This window comes from Siniperca chuatsi, linkage group LG9 (genome assembly GCF_020085105.1).
Source record: "Siniperca chuatsi isolate FFG_IHB_CAS linkage group LG9, ASM2008510v1, whole genome shotgun sequence".
In the NCBI taxonomy this organism is placed as follows: Eukaryota; Metazoa; Chordata; class Actinopteri; order Centrarchiformes; family Sinipercidae; genus Siniperca; species Siniperca chuatsi.
Genome location: NC_058050.1, coordinates 5233179 through 5248160, shown reverse-complemented (window position 1 = coordinate 5248160; position 14982 = coordinate 5233179). Strand labels below are relative to the sequence as shown.

The window sequence follows — 14982 nt, the reverse complement described above, 5'->3', positions numbered from 1 at the left end:
CATGGACAGACTAACTGTGTCACTTTTCGCATAAATTGGGAGGGTAAATACAGTTTTCATTTTGCCTCACTGCTTTGTGTTTTGGGCTGTTGCGCATGGAGATTGTTTATATCCTGTGCGTAAAAGTCCCAAATGAGATTATTTTCCACTGTCGCCCACTAATGAGAAAACCAGATGCTTTGTAGTATGATTCCCATGTACAGCAAAGATAGTAACCTTGTTTGAAGTAGTAGTAGCCTACTTGTAAAGTGTAGGCAATCCGACGATCCCTGTAGGCACTGATTACTTTCCGGAAACACAATTTCCAAATAATCAGCTAAATTTTATTTGATTATCTAAAATATTCTGATGATCAGTGTGTCATTGCGTTTGGATTTGACTTTAGTTCGTTGCTTCCCTGTCCATGTATTTTCATACACTTTGGTTACGGCACCCTCTGGTGGTAAACTGCATGTATGTATCGCAAGTCTAACCGGACCCTTCAGTAGCTGACACTTCTTTCAACACGGACATGTTTTGGTGTAACACACAACACTCAGTGGGGCTCGAAGTGTCCCTGACCGACATGTGTATGCCAAATCGTAATTCACCAGCTCATTTAATCACTCTGTATGTTTGTAAGTAACACAGCATCGTTAATATTGGAAAGTGTTAGCAAATGTTTTCGACTGCTAGCTAAATCACCGCTAGCTAAACGGTCATGTTTTAGCTCGTCCTTCTCTCGTTAGCATTAGCTTAGTTAAGTTAGCGTGTCAACAAACTTTAAAACTTTAGTTTTAACGACTGTAACACTATGGCAAGTAGCAAATTACCTACATCTTTTACGTCTCATGGCTCTTTTTATTTCAATCAAACACGTTGCTAAATAGCTAGCTAGCATCAGGTTGCTAACTTTCAGGTAAAACGTTAAAGCTTTGAAATAAACAGCAGTAACGCTCAGAGTTACATTAACAGTTAATTTACTCGTTAACGTTATTTTAACATGTTTTTGAGGTTACTCATTGCTGCGTATTGACCAACTTGCATCCATTTCAGTGAGGTGAGTAATATCACTGTGGTGTCATTAGTATTTATCCATGTGCTAATTTCTGTGTCAATTGGTCCAATTTCCAGGTTGTAGAAGGCAGATTCTCTTGAGATCCTTCTAGCTGCTTCTGAATCATGAGTGGCTCCAAGCCAGACATCCTGTGGTCTCCCCACCACCCAGACCGCTATGTCATCTGTGACTCTGAACTGGGACTGTACCGTATTGGACCTGTGGGCAGCGCAGAAACCAAGGCTGGAACTCTCCCGCTCTCTGAAAAAACTGCTGCTACTTTACTAGCCATTAACTCTGACACCCCTTATATGAAATGTGTGGCCTGGTACCCAAAGCATGAGCCTGAGTGTTTGCTCGCTGTGGGCCAAGCCAACGGCAGAGTGGTGCTCACCAGCCTGGGTCAGAGCCACAACTCCACATGTAAAGAGCTGGTGGGGAAAGAGTTTGTGCCCAAGCACGCCCGCCAATGCAACACTTTAGCCTGGAACCCGGTGGACAGCAACTTGCTGGCTGCTGGGCTGGACAAGCACAGGGCAGACTTCTCTGTCCTCATATGGGACATTAGCAGTAAGTTTTCCCCAGAGGCCAGTGTAGCCGCTGAGAAGATTCGTCTCTCATCTGTCGATTTGGACTCAAGCACAGTAGTGACCAAACCATTGTACGAGTTAGGCCAGAACGATGCTTGCCTGTCTCTCTGCTGGCTACTTCGTGACCCAAAGCTGCTGTTGGCTGGCATGCACCGGAACCTCGCAATATTTGACCTGAGAAACACAAGCCAGAAAACATTTGTCAACACCAAGGCCATCCAGGGCGTGGCAGTCGACCCACACTTCCATGACCGTGTGGCCTCTTTCTTTGAGGGCCAGGTGGCCATCTGGGATCTGAGGAAGTTTGAGAAGCCCGTGCTCACGCTCACTGAGCAGCCTAAGCCACTCACTAAGGTATGATGCAGTTTGTTTTTTTGGGAGATGAGCTAAATGTCTAAGCTCTGTCCATTTAAATTGGGATAAGAATTGTTAAGGTTTTTTGTATTCTCAAGATGTAGTTTGTTGGTAAAATCTTAAATATATCAGATTTTTTAGGCAGTAAGTTGGTGGTTAATAGCGTGAAGCTTTCTTTTCTCATTTTAGGTGGCTTGGTGTCCAACCCGTACCGGCCTGCTGGCCACACTGACACGTGACAGCAACATCATCCGCCTGTACGACATGCAACACACTCCTACACCCATTGGCGATGAGACAGAGCCCACCATCATCGAGCGAAGCGTGCAGCCCTGTGAAAGCCAGATTGGCAGCTTTGCCTGGCACCCGTCCTCTCAGAACCGCATGGTGGTGGTGTCAGCAGCCAACCGCGTCATGACTGACTTCACCGTGTTCGAACGCATCTCACTGGCCTGGAGCTCCACCACCTCGCTCATGTGGGCGTGCGGCAGACACCTGTACGACTGTGTCGAGGATGGGGCTGAAGGGGTGGAGAGCGTAATTGATAAAGACATCGCCACTAAGATGAGGCAGAGGGCTCAGTCCAGGTACGGGCACGATACCGTCCAGGTGTGGAGGAACCACCTGCTGGCAGGGGGGAACGATCCCCAGCTCAAGTCTTTGTGGTGTGATCTGTTCTATATCCTTTTTGACGATGAAGTGGTGGAAATACCTGCTGCAGTGATACTATTTTCATATTTATGTTGGTATAACAGTCATTGTGAAACTACTGTGATTTGGTACACCTGGGTTTCGATGAACAAAACTGTTGAAGGCAACACAGCTCTGTTGTGCTTTACACATCCTTCTTATCTAGAGTTTTATCTCTCCTTTTTCACAGCTGACTGGTCAGGTGTGCAGTCCTTTTGCCCTGGTAGATATAGATTTTATTATTGTAATAATATCTATAGAAATGTATTAATACAGGTAATTAAAATGTAATTAAATAGATTATGATTAAAGTTTAGAATTTTTCTGTGAGTACACCATCTTTCAAATTATTTGGATTTGTTTGTATAAAAATTAGACAATCCGGATGACAATTGATGGTGCTGAAAATGTCCCTGTTTTCTCTGCCAAGGACTTGTGTTATCTATTGTGATATTGGGATTTATTATTATTTTTGTTTTATAAAGATATTAAAAAAGATATAGATATGGTTTTATTTTAAAAGGCAGAAAAACTGTATGTAATTTAGGAACCTACGATAAGTCTTCTATATAGAGGTATATAGAAGTTTGTCTTCTATAGTCAGGACTAATTCTTGTTTTGATGGTAAATAGTAAAAATGTCAGTGTCTACTTTGGTCCAGTTTGAATTTGAGTAATGTGATAAAGTTCTGTAGTAACTGTGGTTCTGCCCTGTTTCGTGCTATCATTATGTTGTTTGAACTGCGATATCAGTTACAATTCCTATATAAGTATCACATATGAAGCAGTGTGCAGAGGATATGGAGCTGAAACTGCAGGGGAACAAACAGTCTGTGGTCTACTCTGGCATCAAGAACATTGTAAAGACCAGCTCAGGTAAGTCACTGATATGCTGATCGTCACCTGAAAATGTAATATGATAAAATTATGTTTGTAAAGAAGAATCAGACCTTGGTTAAATAGTATTTGTAAACTTGTAAAATTAGTAAAATTTACTTATTGACTGATCTGTGTCCCCCAGGCACAACAGAGAGCCGCAGGTGCTGGAGCGGTTCGGACCGCCAGACAGATGTATCGCGGTACTTGAGCGAGGAGCGCTGCCTCGCCCTGCGGCTCTGCGGCTGGATCAGCCGGGGTCCCGAAATCGACGTGGAGATATTCCTGCGATCACTGGAGCAGGAGCGTGAGTGGGAGCGGGCGGCCGCCGTGGCTCTGTTCAACCTGGACATCCGCCGGGCCATCCAGATCCTCAACAAGGGAGCCACTGCTGAGAAGGGTGAGTGAGTGCAGCGGAGGGGGATAGGAAGCAGGTGTGTCCTTGAAGCCAAGTGTTGACTGGAAGGTGGAATGTTTCAGACCAAACACATTGTTGCAAAATTGACATAAATTTATATAAACTAATATATATGCATTAAGGCTGCAACGAGATTATTTTCTCGATTAATCAGTTAATTGTTTTTTTTAATAAAGCATCAGGAAACAGTGGAAAATACCCATCACAATATCCTAAAGCCCAAATGTCTTTTTTTTTTCTGACCAACTGTCCAAAACCCAAAAATATTCAATTTACTATAATGACCAAGAAAAGCAATACATTTTCACATTTGACAACCTGGAACTATCAAATGTTTGGCATTTGTGCTTGAAAAATGACTTCAACAGTTAACCAGTTATCAAAATAGTTGCAGATTAGTTTTCTTTCTATCAACATATTGATTAATTGACTAATCGTTACAGCTCTAATGTGATTTGTCTTATGTGTTTTACTTTATTTGGCTAAATTAAGTTATGTATTATGAGGTTCAAAATGAAGCAGAAGCAGTAAAAATTCCAACCAATTAAATAATCACAAACTTTTTTCTCTAACTGAGATCCCATTGATTTACACTTCACAGTGATCTGCCTCTGTAAGCAATATCTATAAAGCTACAGTATGTCTAAAGGACTCAGGTCTAGATCGAGTATAAAAACATGAAAAACCAGTGTCCTTATTTTCAGGTCTTTCAGGTCAAAAACTGCTCAGAAATGTGGTAAATATATTATTGTACTATTCTGATAAATATAAAGTGCATTTTCTTTTCTTGGGAGCCTTCTAACAAATGAAATTAAAGTCTTAAAGAATTTCAAAAATGTAACAGCAGGAGGACTTTGTTTTTCACACAACACTCATCCTGTATCAGCTGCAGTGCTTTTCACACTGAGGTTTAATGAAAATAAAGAGAGAAGGCTGTTGTTTCCACGTCTTTACCAAGAAATATTCCACCTATGTAGGTCAAACGCTTTTCTGCTGTGTATTCTAATGAGTGTTTCCTGAGCATGACTGATGGGGTGATTCATTAGGTGAGGCGTGTCAACAGAGCCATCGCGACAGCTACAGCGATTTTTCTCAAACAGCAGCTCTAACTTAATGCACTGATTCTCATCTACATGCTTATACAAACATATGAACATTTTTGTGATAGTGGTTCAGTTTAGTTTGACATGTTCCCAGCCAGTTTTTTAAAATATCTAGTGGGATATAATCTGCTGGCCAGCTGAAAACTGCCTTACTTACATTTGTAAAGAAAACCATTAAAAGTATTTTATTTCATTTTGCTAAAATGTACAATTTACATTTTTATTTTTATTAGTTTAATATTAAAGGAGTAGTTTGGCATTTTGGGGAAAAATGCTTATTCGCTTTCTTGCCAAGTTAGATGAGAAGTCACGAAATCACTCTCATATCTGTCCATGAAGTAAGAAGCTACAGCTACAAGATGCTTAGCTTAGCATAAAGCTAAACTTGGCTCTGTCCAAAGGTAGAGAAATCCACCTGCCAGTACCTCTAAAGCTCACTAATTAACATGTTATATCTCGTTTGTTTAATCGGTACAAAAATCTGAAGTGTAAAAAACAACATTTTACATGTTAATAAGTGAGCTATGGAGGTGCTGGATCTTCTGATTTAAGTCTTGGCAAGAAAACAAATAAACGTAGTTCCCAAAATGTCAAACTACTTAAATTATTGATGTTGAGTCAGTGATTGGATGAGTTTTACATCACTTTGGCCTTTGAAACCCTTTATAAAAACATTTTATAATATAAACAATAAATAAACAATACACGACCATCAGTACCAACAATTTGTCTGTACCTCTGAAAGAGAAAGGGATTTAAGGCACTCTTCAGTTTTTGCTTGAAGTGGGCTTTAAAATCTTTGTATAGTTTTGTTTTGTATGCTACCCCCGATGAAGGCCCCAGCATGGCCAAAGAATGATGGAGTTGTTTTTAAATGTGAGCTAAGCATAAGACTTTTTTGTAATTCACTTTTTATTGCTCTTTAAAAGAAGTAACACACAGAACAAAGACATCATAAACAGAAATAATAACAATACAACTAATAAAATAACAGGAAAAAAATACACAGGGTAAGCATTACCTATCATATTGCTATCACTCACATACCACCGTAACAATAGTATACGTGGTAAGTATAAAATATCCCTCCTATATCAAAATGATAGTAACAAGGGCAAGTATTACTGAACATATAGCTACTATTTACATTTCCAATAGTAATGACACATAGGGCAAACATCACATTGCATTGCTACCATTCACATCTAAATAAGTGTGACCATCCCTCACATATACTGATAACAACTTATTGGGCAAACATCAGCATCATATAGTTATCATTCATATGTCATAATGTTAGTAACATACCCAGAAAGAATCACATTTCTATAACTCACATATAGTAGCAATGTCTTTCCCACCTACAGTACCACTCCCCTCACAACATAATTTATCTCTATCAGACACTTATCATAATGATAATGACATGACATACAATGCAGGCCGACAAAGGGCTTTTTAAAGTAATTCCTCTGTCTTGGAACTTATTTTTCATTGAGCCACAAAGCTAGCTCACCTTGAACACTTGTCTTGTTTTTTTTTTTTTGTCTGACCACAGTGCTGCACTTACTGTAAAGACTTTGCAGATAGTAAATAAATCTACTTGTCTGACTTCTTTTTATTCACAGGTGACCTGAATCTGAATGTGGTTGCCATGGCTCTGTCAGGCTACACCGACGAGAAGTCCTCCCTGTGGAGGGAGATGTGCAGCTCTCTGAGGCTGCAACTGAAGAACCCCTACCTTTGCGTCATGTTTGCCTTTCTCACCAGTGAGCCGGGAGCCTATGATGGCGTGCTGGTATTGGATCTCTTACTATCATGGAATTTCATGGCTTTATTGCAAACACAAGAAAAGTTAGTGAAAAGAAAAATAATCTGACGTTTAAATTGGCACTCTTTGTTCCCACCTCATGAAAACTTTTACATATTCTTAACACGGTGATGAATAGGTAGTTAATACTCCAGAGGTCTTTATTGGGAAAATCCTCAGGTGGACAGGAAGAGATGTGTATTACATTTCAGCACTGCAAGTCACTTCAGAGAAAACGAACCTATGCCCAGGACAGAGTGTTTCTGCTTTGTTTCTCCCTCAGTTGCATCAGATTCTGGCCGACCAGCTGCTGTCACATTTATTTATCTCTTTAGACCTTTTCCTGGCCAGAAGTAATGACTCCACAATAAGAACATTTAGTCGGTCACTTTGACTTTTTTGTAGAATTGATTGGGTGCAGAACTGTGTCATAGAGCAGAAACCCTTTATTACAATCAAAGAATTTTTAGTGCCAATAGGAGGAGGGAGGGAGACACATATTCTACGTACTGAATGTAAGAAGCACATTGCAAATTGAAAATGGAAAAATATTTATTTGAAAGGACAAGAAAAAATTACATTTTTTGTCTGTATTTCAGCATGAGAGCAGTGTTGCTGTGCGGGACCGAGTAGCCTTTGCCTGTATGTTTCTCAGCGAAGCACAGGTAACAATACAAATCCAATCTTCCAACAGCAGATTATGTCCTGATGATATTATACTGTAGTTATGCATTTGTCATACCCTGTAACACCATTTCCTATTGAATTTCTTTAGAAGTGCACAATTATGTTGCTTTCTTCTCTGATTTGATGAACTGAATATTTATTTGTCTGCAGCTGCCTCGATACATTGACAAACTAACCAGTGAGATGAAGGAGGCGGGCAACCTGGAGGGCATCCTGCTGACTGGTTTGACTAAAGATGGCGTAGACCTTATGGAGAGCTATGTAGACCGCACTGGAGATGTCCAAACTGCCAGTTTCTGCATGCTGAAGGTACAGCCCCCCAACAAAAATATTTGGCTACGTGACGAAAGCTGAAGTTTTCACTTTTGTAATTTGCATCAAAACTTTTAGATGTTTTTTTTTTTATAAATCTACTGTAGGTAATATAAATACAAGGCTCATTTAAATGCCTGTGGACATGACCTAGCATCCAGTAATAATGAATGTCCCCATGTGAAGAGAAGCATTGAGGCTACTGTGGCTCATTCTGCGAGTGGTGAAATCTAATAAACCTACCAGATACACAGATAAATAATATAATCCACTTAAATGAAACACGTAGCCCATAGCAACAAGAAGAGAATAAAATGTTATCATTTGTATTTTTAAAGGTCTCCTGCCTCAGTATATCACTTCTCTTCTGAAATTTAAGACCACTGCTCACCACACACTGCTCAGGCTTGTTTAACTCTAGTTACCCCTCAGGTAAATACTGAACTTGGGAAGACTGCCTTCCACTACTCTATACCTAATAAATAGAATGAAATACAGAGGATTTAAAAACGTTTAACTTTGAATCTATTTAGTGAAGTCTGTGATTGTCACTGATGTGTTTTTGCTTGTCTGGTTATGAATTTGTCCTGTTGTTTTGTCTGTTTTTCTTTCTTCACTCAGGTTTCTCTTGCAAATGAGATCTTGATCTCAATGAGACTAACTGACCACCATTTATCGTTTGTGGATAACTTGTCTCTTAGTGCAACACGAATGAGTTTTACTGTATTGTAAGCTGCTGTAACTCAGTTAGCACTAACAAATAAATAGGAAAAATGACATCTAGCTTCAGATACGATCTTAAACCAAAATCTGTTTTATTAATCAATTTTATTCTTAAATTAATTAAAATAATACTCAACACAAACACAAAATATTGAATGTGCCTGTGTCTCCACCACAACTTTAAAACTACACTGGTCCCCCATTGAACAATGTTAGAAAAAACTGACCCATGGTTGAACATAATTGGCCATTAAATTTGGTTCATTGCAAGAGTTGAGAACAGTGCCATTTGAACTTATATTGTGCCATGCAAACTGCAGACTTCTTGTGGTTGAAAGCACAGGGAACAGTGAGGTTTAAACAGCAACCTAAATGAACTAAACATAAACCTGCAACAAAGGAAGAAGGAACTGTCGGTCTGATCACACCTTGGAGAAATCAAGACACATGCTAAAACTTGCCTGTTCATTTCAAGGTCACAGCTGTTATTCTTAACACACTTGCTACCTCCTAGAACAATATGAAGCAAGCCTCACTGGAGTTGTTTACCGTCATGCACTTGTTTCTAAAAAGAAATACTAAAGCAAATTTAGTTGTGGAACAGGTCTGTAACTTTTTAACAACTCGTTCAACTCTTGGTTTGCTTTATTTTTTTCCTGTTCTAACCTGCTCCTGAATAGAGTACTGTTGTGTACAAGGCATATACCACCTATGCAGTAATTGCATATACCTCACATATGTACATATACACAAACATGTACACATTGCACTTGAGGCATGGGTGCAGGAAGAGGTAGGAAGGGTGAGACTTCTCTGAATCAGCTTTAATGCCAAGTAGGTTTACACATATGAGGAATTTGCTTTGGTATTTTGATACCTGACAATAAATATAGTAGAAATATAAAGAATTCTAAAGAAACATAAAGCAAGTACTGCAGGTCAAGAATTGTAAGTAGAAAACTGACAATAAGATATTAGAGAATATTTAACAAAAATATTATAAGAAAATAATAATAAAGAATATATACAATATGACGACATGATATTAAAATTACATTATGTGCAATGTGCAACATATTTACAAGTGAATGTGCAAAACTTAACTGTTTTTGTGGCGTGAGGTTTTGGTCCTGATGGACCGCAGCCTCCTTGTGTCCAGGGTGGGAGGGGTCAGTCACAATCTTTCCTGCTCGCCTCAGAGTCCTGGAGGTGTACAGGTCCTGGAGGGAAGGTAGATTGCAGCCAATGACCTTCTTAGCAGAGTGAATGATACGCTGCAGTCTGCCCTTGTCCTCTGCAGCTATTTTGTAGAAGCTATTTTGTTCAAGTACAATTTGTTTTTGTGGCCTGCCTCCCCATGCTGTGCGTATACTGAAGTGATAATGTGAAACAAGGCTAAGAAAAATAATTTCTTCCAATAGGGTTCCGCAGGTGAAGTGTTGAAAGACCCTCGAGTCCAATGCTGGATCGAAAACTACCGCAACCTGTTGGATGCGTGGAGATTCTGGCACAAACGGGCTGAGTTTGACATCCATAGAGGCAAGCTGGACCCTAGCTCCAAACCACTAGCCCAGGTAAAGGACATCAGGGGACGATTTTTTGAAATAATTGTAGTGCTGAAACGAAATCAACTGACAAAAAAATGACAACAATTTTGATTATCAATTAATCGGCTGAGTCATTTATCAATGGAAAATGTCAAACTTTTGCAGGCTTCTCAAATCTGAGATTTTGCTGCTTCTCTATGTTTTATGTCATTGTAATTTGAATGTTTTTGGGTTTTGGACTGTTGGTCAAGCAAAACAAGGAATTTTTAAGACGCCTTCTTTGGCTCTGGGAAATTGTCATGAGCATTATGCACTCTTTCCTGACCTTTAACAGAGTAAAGAATTAATCGAAACATAATAAACAGATTCATTATTAATGAAAATAATTTAAATAAGTTTCAGCCATAAGTACTTGTATTTGATAATGTCAGTCAGTATAGGTTACTGGTTAGGTTTGATAACATTTTTGGAAATGCATGTTTGCTATCTCAGTAAAACAGCATTACAGTGTCTTGACATGAAATTACACACTCCTGACTCTAATGTGATAGGGCACTGGCAAAGTCAAAGCAGTCTGTCTTGTTTGTTTACTGCCTTAAGCATTACTTCCCTCATAACGAAATAGGACCAAGCAATCTGAAGATTGTCAGCCAAGCTCATAACACTCACAGCTCTGCTCTTCAATTCTTGTCATAAAACCTGTGTTTTGGTTAGTGATCTTTGTCTGTTCCAGACAGTGCACACACTGTACTTTAATAGTCCCTAATACTAAATGTATGTGTGATTATGAGTACGCTGGTGCTGCGAGCAAAACTTGGCACTACCTGCAATAATGCATCACTGACATTCCAATATTCACAGTTAAACTTGTTGGGATTATTGCTGTATTATCTCTGTATGCTTATCTCCTTCTCCCCTCAAAGTGAAAATCAGACAGCTGGTGAGCGTGTGCTTGTTGGTTTTACCTTCATGTTCACCGGTCCTTATCAACCGACCTTTGTGTTTGTTCCTGTGCAACAGGTGTTTGTGAGCTGCAACTTCTGTGGGAAGTCTATCTCCTACAGCTGCTCGGCGATGCCTCACCAGGGCCGCGGCTTCAGCCAGTACGGTGTCAGCGGCTCACCCACCAAGTCAAAAGTCACCAGTTGCCCCGGCTGCAGGAAACCGCTGCCACGTTGTGCCCTCTGCCTCATGAACATGGGCACACCTGTTTCTAATTGCCCAGGTAAACTGGCCTGTGTGGAGTATGTAGACAGATGCTGATATTTCCAGTAACAGGCAAGCATCTTGGAGCAGCTTAAATGTCTATAATACTTAACTGAGCATTTGCAGGGGAGAATGTGTGAACTTTGATCAGCATTTAGTGGCAGTTGCACCTGGGAGTTCAGTGGCCAGTCCAGTTTCTAATTGCTGCGATGTCACTCATACCAACGTTGATAGATTCACATTTTATTGATTGTTAATATTGACTTATGAATAAATCTTTTTTGGCAGGAACAGGGAAGTCAGATGAGAAGGTGGACTTGACAAGGGAGAACAAACTTGCTCAGTTCAACAATTGGTTCACCTGGTGTCACAACTGTCGACACGGCGGCCACGCTGGCCACATGCTCAGCTGGTTTAGGTGGGGCTCTCACTGGATGCTGCACACGTGTAGATAATTTTCAGACATATGTGAACATGGTTCCTGCTATGGTCCGTGTACCTTCCGTTCATTGGAACGGAATTCAATTCTGAAAGAACAATTTTTACATAACCAGTCAAATGCAAAAATCCTCATCAGACACATGCTGATATTTAGGCATACAGAGGGGGTGCTGTGCACAAAACATTTCTTTGTGATTATCGTGGAAGGCAAAATGATTCTACTGATCCATAAAAAGTCACTACTGCTCTCAATTACCTGGATCCTGCTACAGAAGGATAACTCCCTTTTCCAGAACTGGTTGGTTAGGAGCTGATCATGGCGTCCTCTTTGAGGGTAAAGCAAATCCTCTTGTTTATCCTTAAACAGTAGCCTATAGTTATCTATTTCCGAGAAAGTCACTGTCAGGTAGAAATAATATGCCTGTGGCAAAACCCTCTTTGCTTGACTTTTATTCTGTGCTTTTATTTCTGGGTGACTAAAGCAAAATTGGAAATTGCAAATGAAAATACAGAAATTCGAGCCATATTCCATCATAGCCATTAGCCAACCTATTTTTTTGCATCAGAAAACACTTCAATATTTTTTCTGGGCAGGCAATAAAACTATTTTCTGAGATTTTTGTTTTTCAGAATCGAAAAAATTCAATGAATGGAAGGTACACAGACCTGCTATGCCCCTCTGTATTCTTGTGGCCAGGATGTACAAACTTATGTATTATCTATTGTTTACAAAGTTTTTCTTGTCTACATGTTGTTGTATTTTTAATTGACCTTCTTGTGTCCATTACAGAGACCACACAGAGTGCCCTGTGTCGGCTTGCACGTGTAAATGCATGCAGCTGGACACCACAGGTAACCTGGTGCCTTCAGACAGCAGCTAAACAGGAGACGCCTGTCGGAAACTGAAGCCAAACACCAGCCCGAAGCCACCCAGTGCAGGTTTGCTGCTGCATCCGCCACACCGACAACTGGGCAAGGGACAAAGGGTGCCAGCAGTGTCCTTCTCTGGAGTGGCGGCTTGAGTAGAATGACATACTGTTAAGTTATAGTCTAGCGAATGTAATGTTAAAACAGAGCCCGACATGAAGAAGGGAGGCAGTGTGTGTTACTGATCTCACTAACTGAATCAATGACAGAAAGGGAGCAAATGCAAACTCACTGCTCTGCTAATGAAAACCCCACTCAGGAGAAATACAAGAGGCTCTGCTGTAATCAGCCTCTTCCAATCTAACCTGAATCAGGCTCATTATGGTTTTATTGTGATTGATTTAAAAAAAAAAGAAAGAAAGAAAGTCAACTCACACATCAGGTTGTAAAGATGTGATCACAGGTGCCAATATGTCTGAACTATATTTTGTGGCTTGTGTTTTAATACGCTATTTAACGTCTGTGTTTGTCTTACGAAATGATCGTCACATACCTCATGAAAGCATTGTTCGTTCGGGGTGAAGGACGATACCCCGGGTGACGGAGCGGAGTGCAGTGCACAATAACAACACTCTCTCGCTCTCTTCATATTCCTCTGTCACTCTTCATCTGGCATTGTGTGGGAAGGCTTCCAGTGTGAGGGGTGGGTTTTTGGGGGTGTGGGGGGGGATGAGGAATTGGAGAAGGTAGGGGTGGTGGGTGAAGAGGAGGAGGAGGAGGAGGGTGCGTCTGTATTCACCAGCCCACTCCAGGCCTGTGGTCCATGAAAGAAGCTCGCCAGAAAACAGCAGCTGCTCGGCACTCTGACAAGACCCTCCAGATTGTTCCCCTCATAAAGAACCTCAGCTGCCGGAACCCTATTGACTCAAAGAGAGGGCGAGAGAACAGACAGCCTGAGCCCCGTACCCCCCCCCACACACACACACACACACACACACACCCTCTGACATACACACACTTGGCCTCTCTTTCTTTCTCCCTCTCTCTGGTGCCCAAATTGCACCCAAAAACTATGCATACCACGCATCAATCCAAGGATGGGCGCCGTCTGTGAGGGGACAGCCGTGTGTAAGCTGCATTGTAAATGGGTTTTCTCTCTTTCTCTGCCACCCTCCCCGCTCTGTCACTAACCTAGGGAGGCATTGTAAGTGAGAGGCGGCCTGCACCAGAGCTGGCTAAATCACTTAGTCATGGAGTAGGGAGGAGGAGGGGGGGGCACAGGAGCTACTGTATGCTGCTTTCACCAGGATCTCTTCCCTGTGTGGGAGGTTTTATAGGCCTGCATGCCCTTTTGTGAACTATTTTGGAGTGGAGCTGACAAATTGGCGAGCCGTGTAGCGTCCCGAAAAACAAGGTGGCTGAAATTTCATCCTTTCAGTGTTTCTTGTGTTTTCCTTTTAAATAAATTCCGACTGACAAATTGGAGCACTGCTGAATGGGGTGTTTTTCCTTAAGTTTACAAGATTTATTTTTACATTATCATGTTTCATAGACACAGATGGCGTGGTTATTTTGTCATGTGCATTCTTTATCTTTGCTTAAAAGCATTGAGTCACGCATTATTCTCCCATTGGAACTCCCACAGAATCACAGACCATCAGTGCACGGAGAAAGATGGACACCAGGGAAAAACAACAGATTTTGGGCCTTAAAACTAGACAAGCAATAAATCTGATTAGCTGCTTATTAGATTGAAAGTCTTGATCTTGGAAACAGCAGTTGACACAACAATCTCACCACAAGGTCCATTAGTAGCTGTAAGGAGTTCTTGTCCACTTTGGCTTGGTAGTTGAAAGTGAAAATCATTCTTGACCTTGGATAGCAGTGGTTAATCAACAATCTCAACACAATCATAATCAACTTTTTGGGCAAGCATACAAATGTACAGGAAGACACTCCTAGACATACAGCTCAAACAGGGACAACAAGGCCAACCAAAGATAAGCAAACACAAACATATTATGTACCGGTAAGTAGGTATGAAAAAAATACATGGACAATAACATACAGTGCAGTTTAGTGTACAGGTGAAATTGTTGCTGTAAACTCTATACACTGCTGGAATAAATATTGTATGGATAATGTAAGTCACTTTACAACTGGGCAAACAACATCTGCTGAGGACGATCGTGTGATAACGACGAAAGAATAGCTACTAATCGACATTGTGGTGAGATAGTGTCATCTCCTCCGTTGTAATATATATTCGGTAATATATATATACTGTAATATATATTGAATACAGTATACAGGCGGAATTCAT

The 14982-nt window shown here is 40.7% G+C and overlaps 1 protein-coding gene across 3 annotated transcripts; it reads left to right on the top strand.

Annotated features, from left to right (window-relative positions):
- Positions 1 to 465: 465 nt before the first annotated feature.
- On the top strand, positions 466 to 14144 carry mios (missing oocyte, meiosis regulator, homolog (Drosophila)). 3 transcript variants are annotated; one of them, XM_044208185.1, is made up of 12 exons: positions 466 to 609; positions 1114 to 1980; positions 2170 to 2659; positions 3447 to 3545; positions 3691 to 3945; positions 6695 to 6864; positions 7476 to 7541; positions 7714 to 7872; positions 10020 to 10172; positions 11166 to 11370; positions 11640 to 11769; positions 12583 to 14144. In XM_044208185.1, exons 2-12 carry the CDS (start codon positions 1162 to 1164, stop codon positions 12671 to 12673), a joined length of 2637 nt encoding a protein of 878 aa, XP_044064120.1. In that variant the 5' UTR covers positions 466 to 609; positions 1114 to 1161; the 3' UTR covers positions 12674 to 14144. The 3 variants fall into 3 exon arrangements, with proteins under 3 accessions (XP_044064120.1, XP_044064121.1, XP_044064119.1); XM_044208186.1 differs by having other exon boundaries at positions 468 to 617; positions 11646 to 11769; XM_044208184.1 differs by having other exon boundaries at positions 468 to 617.
- Positions 14145 to 14982: the final 838 nt, after the last annotated feature.